Source organism: Protobothrops mucrosquamatus, unplaced genomic scaffold, assembly GCF_001527695.2.
Source record: "Protobothrops mucrosquamatus isolate PMUCROS unplaced genomic scaffold, P.Mucros_1.0 scaffold83, whole genome shotgun sequence".
NCBI lineage: Eukaryota > Metazoa > Chordata > Lepidosauria > Squamata > Viperidae > Protobothrops > Protobothrops mucrosquamatus.
Genome location: NW_015386460.1, coordinates 1,200,491 through 1,221,780, shown reverse-complemented (window position 1 = coordinate 1,221,780; position 21,290 = coordinate 1,200,491). Strand labels below are relative to the sequence as shown.

Here is a 21,290-nt window from a genome sequence, read left to right as displayed (position 1 = left end):
TGAATTTCAACAACTGTAGAATCAGGCTGCAGAATAACAAAAGTTGAAAAAAGTGAAGGGGGTCTGAATACTTACTAAATGCACTGTAAATATCATAAGTAAATAAATAAAATATGAATAAATTTTAAAAAACACATAATTGAGACCTTCATCTGTGAAACACTAGAGACAAAAAGGGTTCTATCCTTCGGGTCCTGAATGTTCTCAATATTGTCAAGCCATTTTGAAAAAGTTACAATAGGAATATATAACTTTTTTGGGGGGGGGGGAATAACTGAAAAGTATATCAAATTTATCCCCACAATGGGTTACTCTGGCTTAAATATCCAGTCTAATATGCCAAATAAATTTACGAATTTACAAGAATTGTTTCCTGCTCAGCAAAACCAAACAGGGCGTGCACCTGCTAATAGAAGATACCTGCTGTAATAATTTCATTATTGATAGAATAGTATTTTGAGCATCATAAGCTCCTAGGCAAATGCAATAAAATACAAAAAAAAACATTTTTCCACAACAGTGCAGAACAGAAATAAATAAAATTAGAGGATGTGAGAGGGCAGGCTGCCTAAGATTACCTAGCACCTGGGCTGATGATGGTAGAGCTGATTGAGGGCACCAACAGTGAAAGAATGAGCCCTCTTCCTCGCTAGAGGAAGGCAGCTCTTGAAGATGAAGTTTTTCTCATGGTTGGCAACTCCCTTGGTTCTCCCTTCTCCCTCCCAGCAAAGTGGCAGGCAGTTCTGTGGGCAAGCCAAGGAGAAGGAGGTGGAAGGGGAAGTGGCAGCTTCACTGGACTTTCCTGAAGATAGTGAGGGTAGGATAAACAGTGCAAACCTATATTGTATGTGGAAAGAAGAATGACTCAGCAGGTCATGGGCTGTCTTATTATAAAAATAAAAGTATGAAATGACATTGATTATAAAGTTAATAAACCTAAATAAAAAATATATTATCATTTTTAATTTCTGAGAAATATGTTCCAATAAACACAACAAGAATGCTAGCAATTCAAGTTTCATTTGAAAAGTTATTTCTTCTTACCAAAGACTCTTTCATCATTGATATTTTTGATGCAGAACCACAGGCCTGCTGGGAAAGTACAGACGAGAATATGTAGATCAAAAAAGAAGGAAACCCAAGTTGTAGGCTGATGCTCAGACACTGAGGCAATGATCGGGATGTGAATTTTTGCATACCTTGTTTAAAAGAATCAAATTCAAATTATTTTAAAGTGATGAAACTCTAAAATTGATAAATTGATAAAAAAATACAGCTTCAGATTACTGAAAAATTTCAAATTAAATACACAATGTCTTTAAATACCAGTCATATTCTTATCTTTTAAAGATTTGTATAAGGTGATTTTTTTGGAGTGGTTATATGTCCTACACATTGCTGCAGTTAAATTCTAGAAATTAAGAAAAAGTGGTTCTTAAACTTCCTTTGATACTTTGTTAAAAACCAAATGATATGATCAAATGTAGCCATTTATTCAAAGAATGAAAAAAATGGCATGTCATAAATGTCAAAGTATTCTTTTGCATTCTATAAATTACACTATTGTTATATAACAAGGTAAAACAAATTCATATTCTGTTCAATGAAGTAACATTATCTTCTCCTTTAAAATGTGTATATTAACACAATGAATCATAAAAACCTGACAATACAGAATATTAAATATAAATTCAATATTAATCATGAATAAGTTATAGATGAATCCAAAGATGAAAAATAAGAAACTAAATAAAAAACAGTTGTTGTACTATAATATCAAAAGAAAATATCTATTGACACTAATGGAAATTTTAAATTATTTTAGTGTATATAGTAAAAGCTGTTATTTATACTCAATATTTTTTTTCTTGCTGGGAGAGAGACAGAGTGGTGGTTGGTGGCTAACTATTTTCCATTAACAGGTCAAAGATTATGTAATTTTACATTATATTCATACCTACCCGGTATCCCACAATGAGTAGAATCTGCCACTCCATGGTGCAATATAGCCTGAAAAGACATTACAGTAACTTAGAAGCTACCACATATATGTACATTTACTTTCAAACCTTCAAAATCAACTGTTCTCTCAATCCATGTAAAAAAAAATATTTCTCTCCAATCTTACTTTTAAACTAAGGGTTTTGGTGGGGCACAAAGTGATCTGCTGACTTTAAAGTCTGCCTTTCTGTCCTACATGAACCTTTGTTTCCAATTCTTTAGAACATGTTAACACTCTACTTCTATATAGTAAAATGTATATTTCTTATGAAGCATCCACAATTCCAAAGACACCGTATTATCTGAAATGATTATTTTATGAATAGAGGCAGACATGAATATTCCATCATATTCCTGATATTTTGTCAAACTGTTTCAGGCTACACATAGTTTGGCAGAAATGAAACATTTAACATTTATTTTAGTTCTGGACAGAACAAAATCTAGGCAGAGCGAACAGGGCAAGGCTCATTCACATCATCCCCATCTCTCCCCACATAAGTTCCCAGTATGACCCAATGCTCTCCACATTCCCAGCAACATCCCAGGATAACATGTATCACAGGCCTGACTGTCCCCCACCATCCCGGAACCTTCCCATGGCTGCTGACTGAAGCATGGCATAGGCTACTGGCCTGCCCAAAGAGCCATTTGACATCATCTTCCCTCAGTCTGTTGATGTCATTGCCTTTTCTCCTTTTCCTTTTTTTTTAATCAAATAAAAAAGCTCCATATTATTTCATGCACAGAAACAAAAAATATCTGAAACAGGTGTATCTGGGCACAGACTCACAACAGGAAATATTTATTGGATATTACTTACCTGTATATGTTAAATAGATAACGCTCAGGAATACAATTCCAGCAGCCAAAGATATACCTAAGAAGAATAATGTCTGAAATTCTTGCTTTGTTAATCTGTCTCTCATATACTGCAGGAAAGCATAGGCTTGTAGAAGAGCAAATACACCTATTAAAATGAAAAGAAACAGTTGTGTTTTGTCCTTGTTCTAAATAAATGCTAATTTTGTTCACATCATGCACATTTCTTTTACTTCTTTTATGTTTTTACAGACACGTGGATTGATATGTATGCTGTCATATGTATGATCATTGTATTTTAAGATGTTCATATTTTTCTAATATACATATATTCATTTTAATTTTTCTGTAGCTATTTTATTTTTTCCCATTGGATGTTCATTTTTCTTTTTTATTACTCACTGAATATTTAACATGTCAATTCATTTGAATTTTTATCCTTAATTGTATTTTTTCAACTACCTATTTCCATGAAACAAGTTGAAAAAGGAATTAATTAAAATACTTTGGGACAAAATACAATCCTGAATTACAGTAATGATAAAACATCAAATTCTGAAGCATTTCTATCATATTAGAACCTGTAATCTTTCCTTGTAAAACCTGCTCTAACCTGATTGTTTTTAATATTATCCCATTTTTGTATCTTTTCCTACTTTGCAGTGTCTTATTCAGATGTGATTATCAGAGCAGTACAGAATATTTCAAATAAAACCTTACCACAGATTTATATAAATCTACTGTACATTGACAATGTTATTTTCAATCTCCTTCTTAATAATCCCAATGGGCACAAGGTAAGCTTATCAACAGTCCTCATATCATAGTTTACATTTTCATTCAGCTATAATGTATCAACATTTTTTATGATCAATCTTGTCAGCTCAGAACCCATTAATATATGTGAAGGTTTGGAGGATTTTTTGCACCAATGCATAGAGAGTGCTGTAATGCACTATGGGATGGTATACAAGTTCAAGTGCTTTTATGCTACTAAGTTAGTTAGCAATCTTTGGACAGTGCCTTTGCATATTTTGCCTTTCAAAATAATTACTGATAATCTTATATATAATTTTGTCATCAACAAAAGGTGTTCACAAGGTTAGTGAATGATGACACAATCAGCACAGGATTATTACTGGGAAATTTTGTGTAACATTTAAGACGAATACGTGAAAAATGAATCTGACTACAAATAAGTCTTGAGTTATAACCATTTCTTCAGCAACTATTAAAAGCTGCAGTTGTTCTGAACTAAGGGACTTACGATCAATATAGGTAGTTCTCAGCCTATGATCCCAATTGATCCCAAAATTTCTATTGCTAAATGAGACAGTTGTTAAAGTTGAGTTTTCCCCATTTTATGACCTTTCTTGCCACAGTTGTTAAATGAATCACTGCAGTTGTTAAGTTAATAACATATTTGCTAAGTGAATCTGTTTTCCCCATTGTTTTTGCTTCTCAGAAAGTTGTAAAAGGTGATCACATGACTCCGGGACACTGTAACCATCATAAATATGAACCAGTTACCAAGCACCCAAATTTTGATCACATGACCATGGGGATGCTGTAATGTTCATAAGTGTGAAAAATGGTCATGTCACATTTTCAATGCCGTTGAAACTTTGAATGGTCATTAAACAAATGGTTGTAAGTTGAGGACTACCTGTACTTGAAGTTCTGGCCCTTAGAACAAAATTTGGATACTTGGCAACCAGCTTTAATTATGACCAATTGCATGTGCCTACTGTCATGTGATCATCATTTGCAACATTCCCTACTGGCTTCCCACAAGCAAAGTCAATGGAGAAGCTGTCAAGGAAGGTTGTAAGTCATTCAGGTGAGTCTTCTTCCCATCTTCTCTCCACTTGCATGCACAGCACTGTCTTTCCTCTCTTCTCACACACATCTTGTGCCTTCTTTTCCTGGGGTTCCTGTGATTTCCTTCATCTTATATTCTCCTTCCATGGGCTCCCTGAGATGGCATGCACCCCACACCCTCTTTGCATAGCATCCTTGCAATTGCACACATGCATTCTACACCCTCTTTCCATGGTCTCCCTGTGACTGTACGCAAGCAGGCATGCCGCAATCTCCTTCCTTGGTCTTCTTAAGCTTGTGCTGTATTACAGCAACCTCCTCTTTCAATCTGTGTGTGCCCTGCGCTAGTCCTCCCCCACCTCAGTGCAGTACCTCCATGCTCTTTACCCTGGGATTCCCTCCAAGCTATTTAATAAGTCTTGGATTAGGACAATGACCTGGATTGTGGTAGCTAAGCGAAGCAATTGCCTGATGTTGTGCTTTATGACCAGGTCATTTAGCCATAGCAATCCCTGTCCCAACTACAGTTGTAGCTTGAGGAATTTCCGTTTTACAAAGCTTATTTTACTTTTGTTTATTTGATTTACATTCTACCTTTCTTTTAGAATATCCAGGCAGCATATACTGTATACCAATTCAAATAAGAGATTTCTGGATATCATGTTAGAAAATTATAACTTTTAAACTATTTTTTCCTAATTATGTTTATGCTGTAACAATAGAAAAGATAAAATTACATAACTGGTATAAACAAAATCAGAAGTTATATTTTTTTTTCTTCCTTTTGTACACTTTTGGCTTTCTTTTTCTTTTGTTTCTTCTTTTCTGTATTCTAAATATTAGCTTTTGTTAGTTTTTATTTTTATTAAAATCTTTATTGAAAAAATTAAAATAACTTCATTGTGCATATTTTCAATACATTAATTTTTTTCTTACCTGCAGCTGCCATGTGCTCACTTGTCCTAATTGGCTGAAATCCAACAAAAGGTATCTGCATGGATAATATTAACCCAACAATATAGAAAGTGCTGTATGCTGTGAATGAAAAAAAATGTCATATTACTATAAAATAAAAAAAGTTAATTTTTAAAATTGTATACTTATATTTTTAGGATTTGTCAGAAAATTTGAAGGCCATTTCTGTAATATAAATTTATATTATCAAATATTGAGTGGCACATTGACATTTTGGTTCCTTAATTAAGAAAGGGGTTTCTAAAAGTTTGGGGCAGCCAGAGTATCACTGTAGTGGCACATACAGGGAGATATGATGGGAGACAGAGGGTTGGCCACTCTCAGGCAATGCATCCTCAGTAGGTTGTTTCTGTGATGTGTTCCAGTCCCCTAATCTCAACCTAGGGGTCCCAATAAGCAAATCTTCAAAAGCAAAGGCTTTTTGCTTGTTGCCAGTGAATACCAGGTCTATCTGAAATAAGGTCATCCTCAACCATGATTTGATCACAGACGAGAGGAGTAACCAGACATGTACAGGCTGGGATAGCAGTGATACCCCTCTTGGAGACTTGCCCATTGAGATTTGGGTATTTATCAGTCAAGACCCCAGGATAGGAGCAAGTGGCAATAGTGGCCAGGACAGCTTTGCACAGCTTAATGTAAGTATCAATTACAACTATTCATAGACTGGGAGATTTTGCTCATAGTCGCTCATGCTTTACTCATTCTTGAATGGATCCAGGTAACCTTGAAGTTGACCATTATTATATTGAAGTTAACCATTATCTTAGTATTGGATTGGCCAGGATGTCTATTAATTATCAGGAAAATAATTTTTGTTTTAATGTCTCTATAAAAAGAGCAGTGAAGAAGGACATGTCCAGAGGTTTCAATCTCTCCAGAAACATAGGCACAGAGTCTTTCAGCCAATGTTATCTCTTTATATTTGCCGTTGAGGATAGCTGAGGGTTGCACATGACATCGTGCAAATGAAATGAAAAGGCTTTTGGATGATTCTCTAACTGTCTAAAAACTGGCACAGGTGACAGTATACCTAATAGAATCTGGAGCCAATACATACAGCAACACCTAATTTTACCTAATTTCCAGTTTGAATAATGAGAATTATTTACATTTCAATGTAAAGTTTGACAATTAATGCAAAGTTTGCAATTCAAAATGCAATTGAATATAGTAACTGCAACATTGCCATCTTGTGGTGTTTAACAGTAACAGGTTTCTATGACTACTGGAGTCCTATTATGTATTTTAGTAATTTAAAAAGATCAAAGAATTTGCTCCTATTTGAAAGATTAGAGTTTGATTTTTACTCAAATTAGTGTTTGTTCATATTAAAAAACTAATAGATTTCTTGTTTCTCTAAAGGACCTATTCCATCTTATCCTTAAATACTTCAAAATTCCCTCCAATAATTATTTTTCACATGGCTCATTAAAAACCTTCATCATTTAAAAGAAGTGATTACTTACAAAGGATATATAAAAACCTAACTTTAAAATCTGGGAAGTAAAGCAGAACCAGATTGTTTAATCACTGATCCTACTGTTACTTCTCTCCTCTAGTTTGCGCATATTTATCTCTTTTAAAAACTCTTTTCTCCTTTCTTTTCTTTTTCTACTTGACCAAAATATTGTTTCAGACTTATACTAGAGGAAAAAAAACAATATTAAGTGAGGAATTGGTGTTTAAGGAGTCTCTCAGAATTTTTCTATCAAATTATATTTTATTATGTCTGGGACAAAATTTATTTATTTCATATTTTAATGTGACATTTTCAAAAGTGCATTGCTTAGAACTGTATATGAAAGAAATGCAATTTTCTTACAATAGCTGCAACCTTTTTCAAAATATATGATATAGTTTTCCAAAAACATACAGGACATTTCTTAAAATTCACATAATGGAAAAAATAGGATAATTATATTAAAGTATAAATATTCATGCTGAGTTTTGCTCTAAAATGTCACAAATGAATCCCAAACAATATTAGAAAAATTAAAAACTAAGCAAGCAGATTTTTCTTTTTAGGCATTTAGTTAATTAATTAATTAATTAATTTCCATTTTGATAACTCATTTAAGAAAAACAGTAAAACCCTTTTCATTATGTTTAGATGCATTTAAAAATAATACTATTGTTTAGAATGAACAATTGATCCCAATGATAATTGACTAAATTGCAAAATGGGCAGTGAGTCTTCCTGAGATTTAATAATTTAAACTTTACACAATTTTAATAGGGCATCAAGCATTTTCTGAGTTACAAATTTTAGTTAAAAATGAAAATTCCCCAGTAGAAAATTTTGCATAATTAGCAGTATGGTTCCAAACTTTGACTCATCAATTATTGGAGTGTAACTGATAATGCCTCTATTTCTCTATGATTTTCTATACTCTACAAGAAGGCACAGAACAAACTTTAGCTTAAAGTTGTTTTGTCTGCATAACTGGCATCTCTCAGTACTGAGAACAGTGAACATTACCAACTTAGTACTTTTCTGAAAGACTCTAGTTAAAGTGCAGGAAATGATGAATTCTCCATGAAAAAACTGTTTTCCCTAACTAGGGACTAGAAGGGAAGCAAGTTTTGACAAATAATTAAAATAGCAGGTTTAGCTATACATCAAAATGGTTGCAATTTGCTTAAAGTGAATCTGGTCTAAATCTTTCTGTAATGATCTTGGTATTGCTGGAGAAAATGAAAGACCATGATATCTCTTATGCCTTTTTCTAGTGAAAGTCACTCAAAAGAGTGTGGCAAACCAGGATCTCTTTTAAGCAGGTGGAGCCTGATCTATCTGCTTTGGAAATAGTAGTACCTTTAATCTTCATTAGCTTCACAATCTGTTTCTGCAGATTTCTTATCTATAAAACTGTAATCCATCAAACACAGTTTCAAGCTATACATAGCAACATGCAGTAAGGAAAAAAGTCTGTGAGCTACAAGGGAAACCATGTTCTTTTTCTTGCAGTGTTTATTGCATTATTAGGTCACCACATGGTTCAATAATAAGTTATATATTCTCACGCTTCAATAACCAAGATTTATTTCTGTGAGTTTTCAACAATGTAACCTGGGTGGATAACGAGAATTGAGTGTACCAAGATTATTGTCATTTTGACAATAAAAGTATTGGGGTAGGGGGAATATATAAGGACAAAGTAAAAATCAAGAAATTGGGAGTGTTTTCCTGAGCTAGATAAAAAAAAAAATAAAACTCATATGATTTGAATTTAACTATAATTTTCAAAATATTTTTTTAAAATTAAACCATAAAAAAGTAGGTGAAAATTATAATTCCACCACAAGATGTAGTATTTAATAGTATCCACTATTTGTTGGAATTACAGCCTCCTGATTTTATCTCTTCTTCAGCCCTATTCCTATCCAAATTTTACCGATCTTTCTTTTTCTTTAGAATGTAGCTATCTTTTCCCTTCAACCCATTTTGAACCTGTTTTCTTTTTGGTTGTTTCTTCTGTAACAGGGGTTTCAAACTGCCGGCCCACAGGCCGGATGCGTCATGCTGAAACCGCACTCACCCCATTGTTGGCAATGGGAAAAAAAAAGTCACGATACATCGTGACATCTCATGTGACGTTGCAAGTTTGACACCTGTTCTATAAGGAAAAGGTCATATTTACAAGTCTTTGTTTCCATGTACCAGTATATTTGTTGAGAGAGCACATATTCATATATGTAGTTGAGGAATTAATTTATAAATTGAATTTTATGGGCAATTATTTTTAATCAGTAGTTAATTTAACATGTTAATGCTCATTTTGTTTTAACATCTCTTTTTATTTTTAGTATATGTCTAAGAGCAGATAAACAAACATGCACAAAATTATACATACACACATTTATGGAATGTGTGGATGGGAAAATTCCAGGATCAGTTTCATCTGAGTTGGCCTTCTTAGATTGACAAAGTGTGAAAGCTGGGCATTCTACTGAAATTTTGTTTTAATTTTTTATCAATGGGCTTTGCAGATGAATGTTTAATTTTAAATTATCAATCATAGTCCATTAGGTTAATGGAATACACCAACAATTATATGAACAGATTGCAGAGAATATAGAAAGTTTAGTCAGTCAGTTACTGATTCCAGCAAAACAGCCCCCTTGTTTCAATAACACAATACATGTTATTATATTATGTTACTGAATCCAATATTTAGAGTTAAATCTATGAGGATAACTGTTACATTGGGAAGAACAACTTTAGCTAAGTATAGAATAAAAACAATTGTATAATTATTCCTTTCAATGTGGAAATTCCCATAATTATATTACTAGAAAAGTATATTTCATTACTAGCTGATATGACTGAACCTAGAAATTCTCTCTATGAGAGTAGCCCTGATAGACTATCTATAGGATGGCATCTGTCTCTTTAGGAATCCATACCTTTGGTTATATACCATTAAGAAAAGTTGAGAAAATTGTAGAAATAATTGTTTGGATATACCAGGACACAACCTGAGATATGGATGGAATTTCTTATGGTATGATAAAAATAAAGTTAATGTAGATTCAGAATATAGAACAGATATAAATCCAGACTGTGACTCCAAATACCCTTGTTGGCTCCAGCACGAGGCACTTTATAATGCCTCAAAGAGAAATATTTAAAATATCAAGATAGTAACAGAACATGGCAGAATTTAAGATGAAGTTGACTCCAAAGGGATTTAATTTTGAATGGTTTTGATATTCATAATTAAGAGATTTAAGACAGATAAAAAGGTAACTGGAATAGATAAATCAAAATTGAATTATGTACAAATGAAGGACATGTGACTGCTAAAATGTATAAAGTTTTATTGAGATTTGAAATGGAAGAACAAGTTAAAAATTGCGTGATAAAATGGGCTAAGAATTTTAGTTATAAAAACAGGGAGACCAATCAGAGAAAATATGGTTACAAGGACTAAAATTATATTGTGTTATAATTTAAGAAAGAGTTTCTATAAAGTGATCTACTACTGATATATACTGTATATCACCAGAGATATCATCTAGGAGGTAAAAAGGCACTTTTAGTTAACTTTGGAAAGCATGGCAAGCAAAAAATATATATGATGACTTAATGAATTTGAAAAAAATAACATTCAGATGAAAGCAGAAATGTTTTTTATTGGGACTTTTGAACAGTCAATTAGAAAAGATTTATGGAAGATTAGTTTGGTATATGATAACTGCAGTGTGGTTTTTATATGCACAAAAATGGAAAAATATTGAAATATCCATAATGGAGGAATAGATTATAAAGATTGCAAAATTTGCAGCAATGGCAAAATTGATCTGTTTGATCAGGGATAAAACAAGTAGTTTTATAAAAAACGGGAAATCTTTACAAATCTTTTTGCTTAAAATGAAAAATAATACATTAGTGATTTTTGGATTTGCCAATTAAAAAGAACTGAACATGGAAGAATAGAAATTATGTAATGTAACCTTAGAGGAAAGAAAGTGAATAAGTTTGTCTGTGAAGAAGATCAGAAGTCACTTATCTTTTTCTTTCTTTTATCTATACTATTTCTTGCACTTTTTCTTAACTCTCTTGGTATATTTTTATGATATTCTTTTATTTAATAAAGATTTTATTTAAAAATATATTATTTATAACAAAAACCAAAAGAAATGTCAACAAATTGCTGTTCTTTGATTAATATATTCAAATGTGTTTAAATCACAGACATTTGAAAGACTAGTAAAGTTGAAAATGAAAAATCACTTTTCGTCCAATATCATCATATTGAAATACTCACCTATATAGACCCTCCTGCTGTATCTTTGCATTAACAGTAACACAAACACATGCAGTGGAATAAGGTTGATTATGAAAACATAACCACCCCATGCAGAAACCTGTGAAAAATACAGTAAGCATTAAGGTTTAGTTCATGTTTACAATGTTTTCTTGATAAACATGAGTCACTAAAAACTGAGAATTCAAGCTATATATGATGAAAAGGTATTTTGAGCCACAGGACGAACTTACAAATTGAAGAAAATAGATTAAGTAATATATAAAATAGGTTAATTCAAAAGTATTGCAATAGTGGCGAATATCTGGGGATGAAGTTTCGTTCTCCGAGTTTGTGGATTGGTTTCCGAATGTTTCTTTACCAGGCTAGGTAACATCTTCAGTTGTTACCTAGCCTGGTAACGAAATGTTTGAAAACAAAAGTATAACATAAATTGATATATTTCAATTTTCTGACACAGTTTTTATTCTATTCTGTGTGCAGTTTACAGCACTCTATACATTTAATTAATACTGGTTCATAAAAAAATTCCCGATATTACTATTTTTTATGTTTATCTTTTGTTTCCAAAATATTCTGAATAAAATTCTCCATTTTACTACATAGCCAATTTCCCCTAACACAGTGATAGTATTATTACAACAGAATACAGAGATACGATAAGCATGACTAGTTTAACTGAAGACATACTTTTCAGATCCAGAAGTAACTCCAATTAAGGGTCAATATTTATTCAATGCAATTAGCATTTTTACTAAAATTATTTATTATCTTAATGATTTTTTATTTCAAATACTTCAGTTGCATAATCAGTAAACCAGTTTAACAGCAACACAAATAGCAATTATTGTGGTAAACTTGTTTTAAATCAGTGGTTCTCAATCTGTGATCACAGGGGGTCAGCGAAGTTATCATTTAAATCTTGAGTTAAGTCTTCGTGGTCCGAGGCCATGGTCCATGACCACAAAAGGTATTTAAATGGGGTGGTGAAGAAAAGATTGATAACCACTTTTTAAAATAGTTACAAAGTTTCTAAGGTTATCATTGTCTTCACTAAAACTTTTTTTTACTATATCTTAATAGTGTAGGTTCAATATAGAACAGTACAATTTTAAATAACATGGAAAAAGAACTAAAAACTTTCTCCTTTCAATAATTCAACAAATGTAACTAACAAGTCAAAGAGTAGGAAAGTGGTTAATAATACCAAGTTATTATCAATTCATTGTTGACCTTTGTTTAATAATTTTCTAAAATTCCTGAAGAAAGTCAACTGCTGTAAGGTCATCTCACTGCTTGTTTCACTATTGGTCAACCCCACTACAGAGACTTGTCACTAATTAATTTGCAGAGATCTCTTATAAAAACTTATCAATTCACATTTCTGCTGAGAATGCTAATTCAGCTAGACAAAAACAGTCACAATAACATAAAAGCATACCAGTTTTCTAAGGTGAAGTTGTACTTCAGAAAAATGTGTCCATTTATGCTACCATTAGTCTACTTTATACCTTCAATACCTCTGCCCTCTACAAAGCCGGGTGACAAAGAGGAAAAGAGGATAGTAGTATTGCTTGCTTTCAATTTTTACCTTGCACATAACTATCATGCAACTTCTAACACATTATGTTTGAAATAAGAGACCTGAGGGGGGGAAAAATACTAATCTCTGCATTAGGTAGACTTTTCTAATTTACCATAAAATTTTGAAGCATTCAGTTCAAATTAAATGAAATCTGAATTTTCAACAAGTTAAAATACTTGTGCTAATACTTAATTTATTCATAAAAACAGTGTACTAATTAAATGTGACCATTATACATCCATATTCTACCACTTACCATGTAAAAGTAGGATAAACAGCAGCAAATGGTCCAGAAAACAGATCCAGTTTTCACTGACTTCACCTAAGAAAATTGTATGAGTTTTAATTATAACAGAAAAGACAAATCATGCAAATATAAAATATTCTATTTGAATGGTTTTTTAGAATTTACCATTTTTTCTAGATCAGAAAAAGACCTTATAAAAGTCTTATAAAAAAGACCTCATGCAACAAAGGACCTCATGCTGTATCTTAAAGATATGTACACATTTGTTTTATTTTGAAAGGAAAAGCAAATGACAGTAGAAAAGCTGTATTAGCTATATTTATTTCTAGTTACTATGAGAACAAATTGAAACTATTGTGCACATTCAGATTTTAAAAAGATTAAGAAGAATTTATATAACAGTACTTACCCACAAGTAATATGTGAACTGCAGTGCAAATATAGCTATCCCTTCATTGTCAAAAGATCCTGCAACTGATCGTGATATGTAACCTGGTACAATAGCAATAAAACAGGCAGCTAGAAGCCCTGCACCCTGGTTCCACAGTTCTCTGGTAAGCAGGAAAGTAGAAATTGATGTAAGGCCGCTAAAAACTGGTGCAAGGAACACACATACATCTCTTATATGAACAGTTATATTCAGCATATTCAAAATCCAATGTATAAGGCCAGCGGTCACCATTAGTCCTGGGTATACCTAGAAAAGAAAAGAGAAAAACAACTTATATTATAATACATAAACACTCACAATTGACATTAAACAGGAAACTTCTTTAAATAGTAAGGAGAACACACACACACAAACATATATTTATATTATAAAAATATAAAACTCCTTCAAGTAGTAATTTTATCAGTCCATGTAAAATTGAAGTCAAACATCTTGTTTAGCACTATTGCAAAACAGTATATGTATCAAATAGCAAGACATCAATGTTTAAAAAGCTGTATTATTCTCAATATCAAGAACATAACGCATGTTAACTTTATATCTAGATTAAAGAAAATTTTCAATTGAGAAGACTTTTTTCCCACAGTTTTATCTATAGATATATTTAGAAGTTCAAATGGGCATAAATTAATGTGCAAAGATAATAGATAAAAGCATACAGAAAATGTTAAACTTAGCTGACTCAGCAGCAACAATGAAAAGAGAAGGTATTGCAATATGTGATGTATTATGACTTTTGCCTTTGCGGAGCCAGGGTGGGCGTGGCCTGCGCATGACTCATCCACCCTGCAGGCCGCAAGTTTGACACCTCTGATCTATGGCAAGATAATAATAATAATAATAATAATAATAATAAAGTTGGAAGGGACCTTGGAGGTCATCTAGTCCAACCCCCTGCTCAGGCAGGAAACCCTATACCATTTCAGACAAATGGCTGTCCAGTCTCTTCTTAAAAACCTCCAGTGTTGGAGCATTCACCACTTCTGGAGGCAGGTTGTTCCACTGGTTAATTGTTCTGTCAGGAAATTTCTCCTTAGTTCTAGGTTGCTTCTCTCCTTGATTAGTTTCCATCTGTTGCTTCTTGTCCTGCCTTCAGGCGCCTTGGAAAATAGCTTGATTCCCTCTTCTTTGTGGCAGCCCCTGAAGGTAGATATTTCAACTGGCTGACGAAAAGGAGAGATCAGAGAATCGCCCATTTATGCTCTGGATAGTTGCTCCTCATAAGCAAAGTACAGTAAATGAGCTTCTCATGCTGACTGAGAGCCTTGGAAGCCATTGGGCATATCGATATCCCCTAAACCAGGGCTTTTCAACCTTTTCACCCTTGTACCACTTTTAGGATATGGCAATATCCGAGTACCACCAGTCGCCTAGCAAGGTGTCAAAAACTTGATGAGTAAAAAAAAAGAAAAAAAAAAGGAAAAAAGTGATAAAGTAGAGGTAGTCCTTGACTTACAACAGTTCGCTTAGTGACTCTTCAACGTTACAATGGCACTGAAAAAAGTGCCCCCTAAGGCACAGCCGAGCAAAACACCTGGCTGCCCACCCGGCGGCGCTCTTCCTCCTGTCTGAGGTTTTCATTGTTATGAGCATTTCTGTTGAGGATTGGCAGCGGGGGTGGNTTTGTATTCCCCCCGTCTGCTGGGTGGTTGCAGCAGGTTTTGGTCACTTCACATGACCCTGGGACACTGTCACTGTCATAAATATGAATCAGTTGCAAAGCATCTGAATGTAAATCACAAGACCCTGGAGATGCTGCAACATTCCAGCTGATCGGCGCTTCTTCTGGGCTCAACAGAAGCGCCAGGATCAGCGCTGAGCTCCAGCTGGAGCCTGGCGCTGATCCTGGCGCTTCCGCTGAGCCCTGACAGCCCTGCAGCTCCAGTCATCTCTCGCTCAGGCTTCTGCGGTGCTGCCATTGATTCAGCTCATGCCCCTCCCCCGCTACCACTTTTCTAGGATGGTCGCGTACCACCTGCCAGGTGCCAATGTACCACAGGTGGTACCCGTACCACTGTTTGAAAAGCTCTGCCCTAAACTGCTGCTCCGCAGCCTTTATGGACATATGATGGCAAAAACCTTACTTTCTGAAACTCATTTGCATATTATTATTTTGTAACTGAAGAGAGAAATTCAAAATGGCAGAGAAGAATAAAGATTTTCAGGGAGTTGTCTTCTTTTTGGAATTAAACAGTAATTTTGGAAAATAGAAGATTTGTTGATGAAAGTGCTTTTCAAAATCATAACATTAATTAAACAAAGAAACCAGACCTCTGTGTGAATGATTTGTGTCATTGTTCTGACAGATGAAACTCTTCAAAAGAACTTTGAGGCATTGTTTACCTTAAAGAATCTTTTATTCGAGAAACAAAGTATCGGCACTGCATAGTTGAAACCAAAAACTAAATTCCCCTTCCCTGGATACAAAGTACAATTCGCTCCTCCAATAAACAGTCATAAATCACATTCGCCAATTAGCTTGATGTGCGGGCTTTCTCCCCAGCTCTCCAGCCCGCCAAAACCCTATCAGCTCTGGGCCCAATGTCCTTGGGTTCCCACGGCTAAGTTATTATTGTTATGACTAGCTGGACTCTCATCCCTATTCCCCCTCTCAGCATCAACTAAGTCTACAAGCCATAGAGAAAATGGTTGCATTTCCATCTGTTGTCAAAGCAAGAATATTCGATGTTAGCAGCGTTGACAGATTGTTTATTATTATTATGATTGTTTATTATTGGTGGATTTTACAAAATAAGATGATAAAGGTATTATGAGGGAGGCTGTATGAATATAATTGAGACTAAGTATTAAAATAGAGAAAAACAAAATAGAAAAAAGAGAAGCTTTCTTTTACATTATTGTAGTAATTGACATATTTTCACTCTGGCAAACACAAGGAAAGCTGCAAGATTAGGAGAAGGAAGGAGAAGTTTGCTAGGACAATTTACAGTAAGGGCATTTCACTAGATGTATTGCAGAAAATGTTTAAGGCATTTGGTAAAAAAGTGACTGCACTGGTTGCCAATAGTTTGAAAGCTTTTAAAAAGGAAATGGAAGGAGGATGTGCCGGAACAACAAAAAAAGATATGAAAGAAGTTTAGAAATCTGAATAATCTGTAGAAAAATTGGCTGGAGATCTAAAGCAAATTATTGACTAAGTAGAAGTTTTGAAAGTAAGTCAGAAGTTATAAATAGATGGAGAAAGATTTGGATTGCTTGGCATAACTGGAATTGAGGGAAAAAGAATTTTATTTAATATTAATAGCAATTAGAAGTATATGGATAATATATCAGAGAAAACATTGTTAAACTGTCTAATTTCCTGCATTGGAAAGAGAATGACACCAAGATAAAAACTGATAAGGTTTATAAGACTGATACATGATTTGTAAAATTAAGTAATGTTCCAAGGGTTGTTGTTGATAGCTCTGTTAGAAAGAAGAGCACAGACCATGTATTACAGCAGCATTTTAATATTAAATTTATTATTGATAATTCAGATGTAATTAGACTTAAAAGAAACTCCAATTCTCTGGGGAATTACTAATTTCATACACATAGAACAGTAGAGAAAGTAATATTACCTATTCAAACCCTAGAATGCCCAATGACTGTTGAAACTATTGACAGGTAGCTGTTAAAGACAGGACTAGTCCTACACTGCAGTTCCTTTGCAACTGACAATCAAAGATTGCAGAATTCATACAGTTTTGTGTACTTCATTCTTGCAAGCATCCATAATCTTAGGAATAAAGTGGTTTAGATGCATGACCCGTATATAACTTGGGAGCAGGAGACACTCTCATTTCCCTCCCTAAATGACAACAAAATTGCTTACTAGCAATGAAAGCTGACCCTCCCCATTATCACAGAAGAAAGGAGGATCAGTGCTGCCAGAAAATTAAGCAGATTTTGAAGGTGTGTTTGGAGAGGAAGAGACTGCCAGGTGTATGACTGTATTATCAAGCCAGGAGCCCAAATCCCAGGTCTACTTGTGAGTCAGCCATCCTCAGGAAAACATCTGGATGCCAACTTCAAAAAGGGATTCATCCCTCTTTCCAATTCACTGGTATTAACACCCTGTTTGTCCCCCAAACAGCAGCACTCCTGAGATGTATTAGACTTATTACAATAAGCACACATCCCTACAAAAGTAGACTTAAGAAGTGCGTACAATCTAATCAGAATGAAAGATCACAATATTTAACAGCCTTTGATATAAGGTATGGAAGGACTGAACATACAATGATGCATTTCAGCCAGGTTAACTGTGAAGCTGTTTTTTTCTAGATTCATGAATGACACTTTCAGAAGATGTTTTGATACATACATTATCTATTTGGGCGACATGTCAATTTATTCTAAAGATCCCTCTTGCATGTAATCCATGCCAGAAATGTATTGCAAAAATTACAGGTTTTTACTAAATTAGAAAAATTAGAGAAATGTGATTTAATCTGATTGGCCTGTACTATTTTGGTTACAGAATATCCCCAAAAGGCATACAAATTGATCCAGCAAAGGGCCAGTCTATTCTATCATGGCACACCCATGTAATACAAAGGATATATGGTGCTTTCTAGTCTTTGCTAACTTCTGCAGGAGATTCATCCCTAATTTTGCTGAGCTTGCAAAACCACTATTATAATTTCTGAGAAAAGGCTGGCAATTCTCCTGGTCAACCCAAGAATAAGTGACATTTCAAGAGTTTAAACGGCTCTTTATTTCTCAACCCCTCCCCTATCATCCTGACCCCTCTCACCCCTTTGGTATGCAGAGAGATGCATCAGATGTGGCAATTTAGAGAAAGAAGGAGAGGTAATTATGTCTATGTGCATTTTGCTTGAGAGCACTCAGAATTAAATTATGACATTATCAATAAAAAGCTATTGACAGTAAAAATTGCCTTTCAACTATAAAAAGCAGCCCATCCTAAGCAAATCCATACAGACCATAAAAAGAGTTGCTGCAAAACACCAATTCAGACCTCACCAAATCAGCTGGACATTTTTTTCTCCTGCTTTGACTTTGTTCCAGGCTCCCAGAACAAGCTTCCAGATGCCATCTCACATAAGCTGAAGCATGAGATTCCTCAGTCACACACACACACCCCAGCAACACAACTGCAACCAAGCAATCTTCAATCCTATAGTAAGACAGATGCTAGGGCAGGAGTGTCAAACTCGCAACGTCACATGGCATGTCACGACATATCATGATTTTTTCCCCATTGCTGGCAATGGGGTGGGCGCGGTTTTGGCATGATACATCCGGCCCGTGGGCCGGCAGTTTGACACCTCTGTGCTAGGACCTGTATGGATAAACTCAAGGAACTCCAAGCTACAGGTTCGCCTTTCACAATAGCAGGGGGACAGCTATTACACAGCAAACATTTATATGTACCTTTAAGGGAGGGGCTAGTACAGCTATACCATGAAATTTATCACAAAACAGTAGGAGATGGGGGGATATTCAGTACTCAATTAAGAGCCCAAAATTTTTTTGGGTGGCCCTGCATCCACAGATAAATTAGGGATTGTTTCTTCTTGGCTTATATGTTAGAGATCAAAAATCCCTGGTAAGCGGCTGGATTGTAGGATACTTTTTTTTTCTAAATTTCATCACTGATCTCCCTCCAGTGTGGGAATATATCATACTGGCAGTAGTGGATTTATTGATCCATTTCTTTCTTTGCATGGCTCTCCTAATGGCCCAAGAAATAGTTCAATATTTTGGGATTATGTTTTTAGATTCAGGTAGTCCTCGACTTACAACCATTTGCTTAGTGACCATTTGAAATTACAACTCTACAACTCCATTTAAAAAAAAAATTATGATCATATGTCACACTTATCACTCTTACAGCATCTCCATGGTCATGTGATGAAAATTTGGAATCTTGGCAATTGGCATGTAATTATGACAGCTGCAGGGTCCTGGGGTCATGTGATCATCTTTGTAACTTTCTGACAAGCAAAGTCAATGGGGAAGCCATATTCATCAACTTACCAATTGCCGTGATTCACTAACAACTGTCACAAGAAAGTTGTAAAATGGACAATAGTTACTTAACTGTGTTGCTTAGCAACAGACATTTTCAGCTCAATTCTAATTGTAAGTGGACGACTACCTGTATAGAGGACTGGTCAATCTCATAACAGAAATACTTCCAAATGTTTAAGGACCTTCTTGCCATTATTAAATATTAAAATACATGTCATTTGTCCATCATCTAGCTTCCAATAGAGAAGATGACTAGCTGATCTACTTTTGTAACAAAAGTACCCTGTTCCATTCCAGTAGATAGGAAGAAGAATACAAGTTGGAAGCAGTATTAGACTTGAGGAACAGAGGAAAACAAGTTAAATACTTAATAAACTGGAGTTTGAAAGGTTACAAAAGGGGGCTAGAGATGTTCATGTATCACAAGTGGTAGGTTTTCACAACCAATACCCAAACAGACCCTGTGTAAGAAGCTATAGATCCTGCAAAAGTCAAGCAGTGACCGGGATGAGCAGAAGGAACTTGTCTATGGGACGGAGGGAGCTTCAACCATACCAAAAGACTTAGTGGGAGGCAATGGATCAGCTCCTCCTACAGCAGACATACAAAACATGAATGGGGGAGATCAGCAGATTGGTGGTGGTGAGTTGTTGAGAGAAGATGGGAAGGTGATGTAATAGAATGTATGAATGATCTTGGGAAAGAGGAGAAGAGATGCTATCTAGGAAACAATCGGACAAGAGAGGCAGGAGCCCATAGTCACTTAACTGTCAGAGAAAGAAACTTAGGAAAGACCCAGCCTTAATGTTTCAAACAGTCAAAAGTGAAAGTGGGAAGTATGTGTCTTCAAAGTTACAAGATTCTTCTTTACAATAAAGTAAAATTAATTTATCTATTTGTGTTTCCTCTCTGGTTTACCTGGCAAGGCTAATAATGGTTTTTAGAAGGCTCTTTTAAAGTACAAAGGAACCTAGTTGTACCATGAAGTGAAATTTTAGTGAAATTTCTTGCTAAAATTGATGGAGCCATATTGTGTGATACAATAATTCAACAAAAATGAAATAGCAAAAATAATGACTGACTTTGTTTTTTATAAATATTTTATTAATTTTCTATTTTCAATCAAGTGCCTAATAGACAACATAATGATTGAGTCCATTAGTAATTCCGTGGTACATGTAAGCTTCTTCAAACTAAATCCAATATTATACCCTCCAATACATCCTCTATTCTTCTGGTAATAAACATTTTTCCACACTAAGCAAATGCAATTCTTATTGTTAGTAAATAAAGTTACATATCAACATTTGTCACATTTTTCTAATAGTGTCAATAATATCAGTTTAGAATATCTTTTCCAACCAAAACATATCTTAATTGCATTTGCACTCAATATCTATTTATTCAGTCCATGTCCCATTTTCACTTTTTTCAATTTTAATTTCCCATCCATGTTCAAAATATCCCAATCATTTATAATTTCAAAACAAGTTATATTTGGGTAACCAAAAGCTTCCCTTATTCAAAGTTCTTAGCATATTCTTATTTCCCTTTTCATACCAAGATATGATATTCTGATTACAAATCCTATCTATCTAGTTATAATAATAC

At 34.4% G+C, this 21,290-nt stretch overlaps 1 protein-coding gene across 1 annotated transcript in view; it reads right to left on the bottom strand.

Annotated features, from left to right (window-relative positions):
* Window positions 1–21,290, bottom strand: part of STT3B (STT3 oligosaccharyltransferase complex catalytic subunit B) — a 55,884-nt gene that overhangs the window by 12,029 nt on the left and 22,565 nt on the right. Inside the window, exons 3-9 of the mRNA XM_015812424.1 lie at window positions 13,635–13,922; window positions 13,235–13,300; window positions 11,394–11,493; window positions 5,581–5,679; window positions 2,825–2,971; window positions 1,962–2,010; window positions 1,045–1,199 (exon numbers count right to left, since the gene is read on the bottom strand). Of these exons, the coding sequence (XP_015667910.1) occupies window positions 1,045–1,199; window positions 1,962–2,010; window positions 2,825–2,971; window positions 5,581–5,679; window positions 11,394–11,493; window positions 13,235–13,300; window positions 13,635–13,922 (904 nt within the window). The remainder of the gene's footprint in view (window positions 1–1,044; window positions 1,200–1,961; window positions 2,011–2,824; window positions 2,972–5,580; window positions 5,680–11,393; window positions 11,494–13,234; window positions 13,301–13,634; window positions 13,923–21,290) is intronic.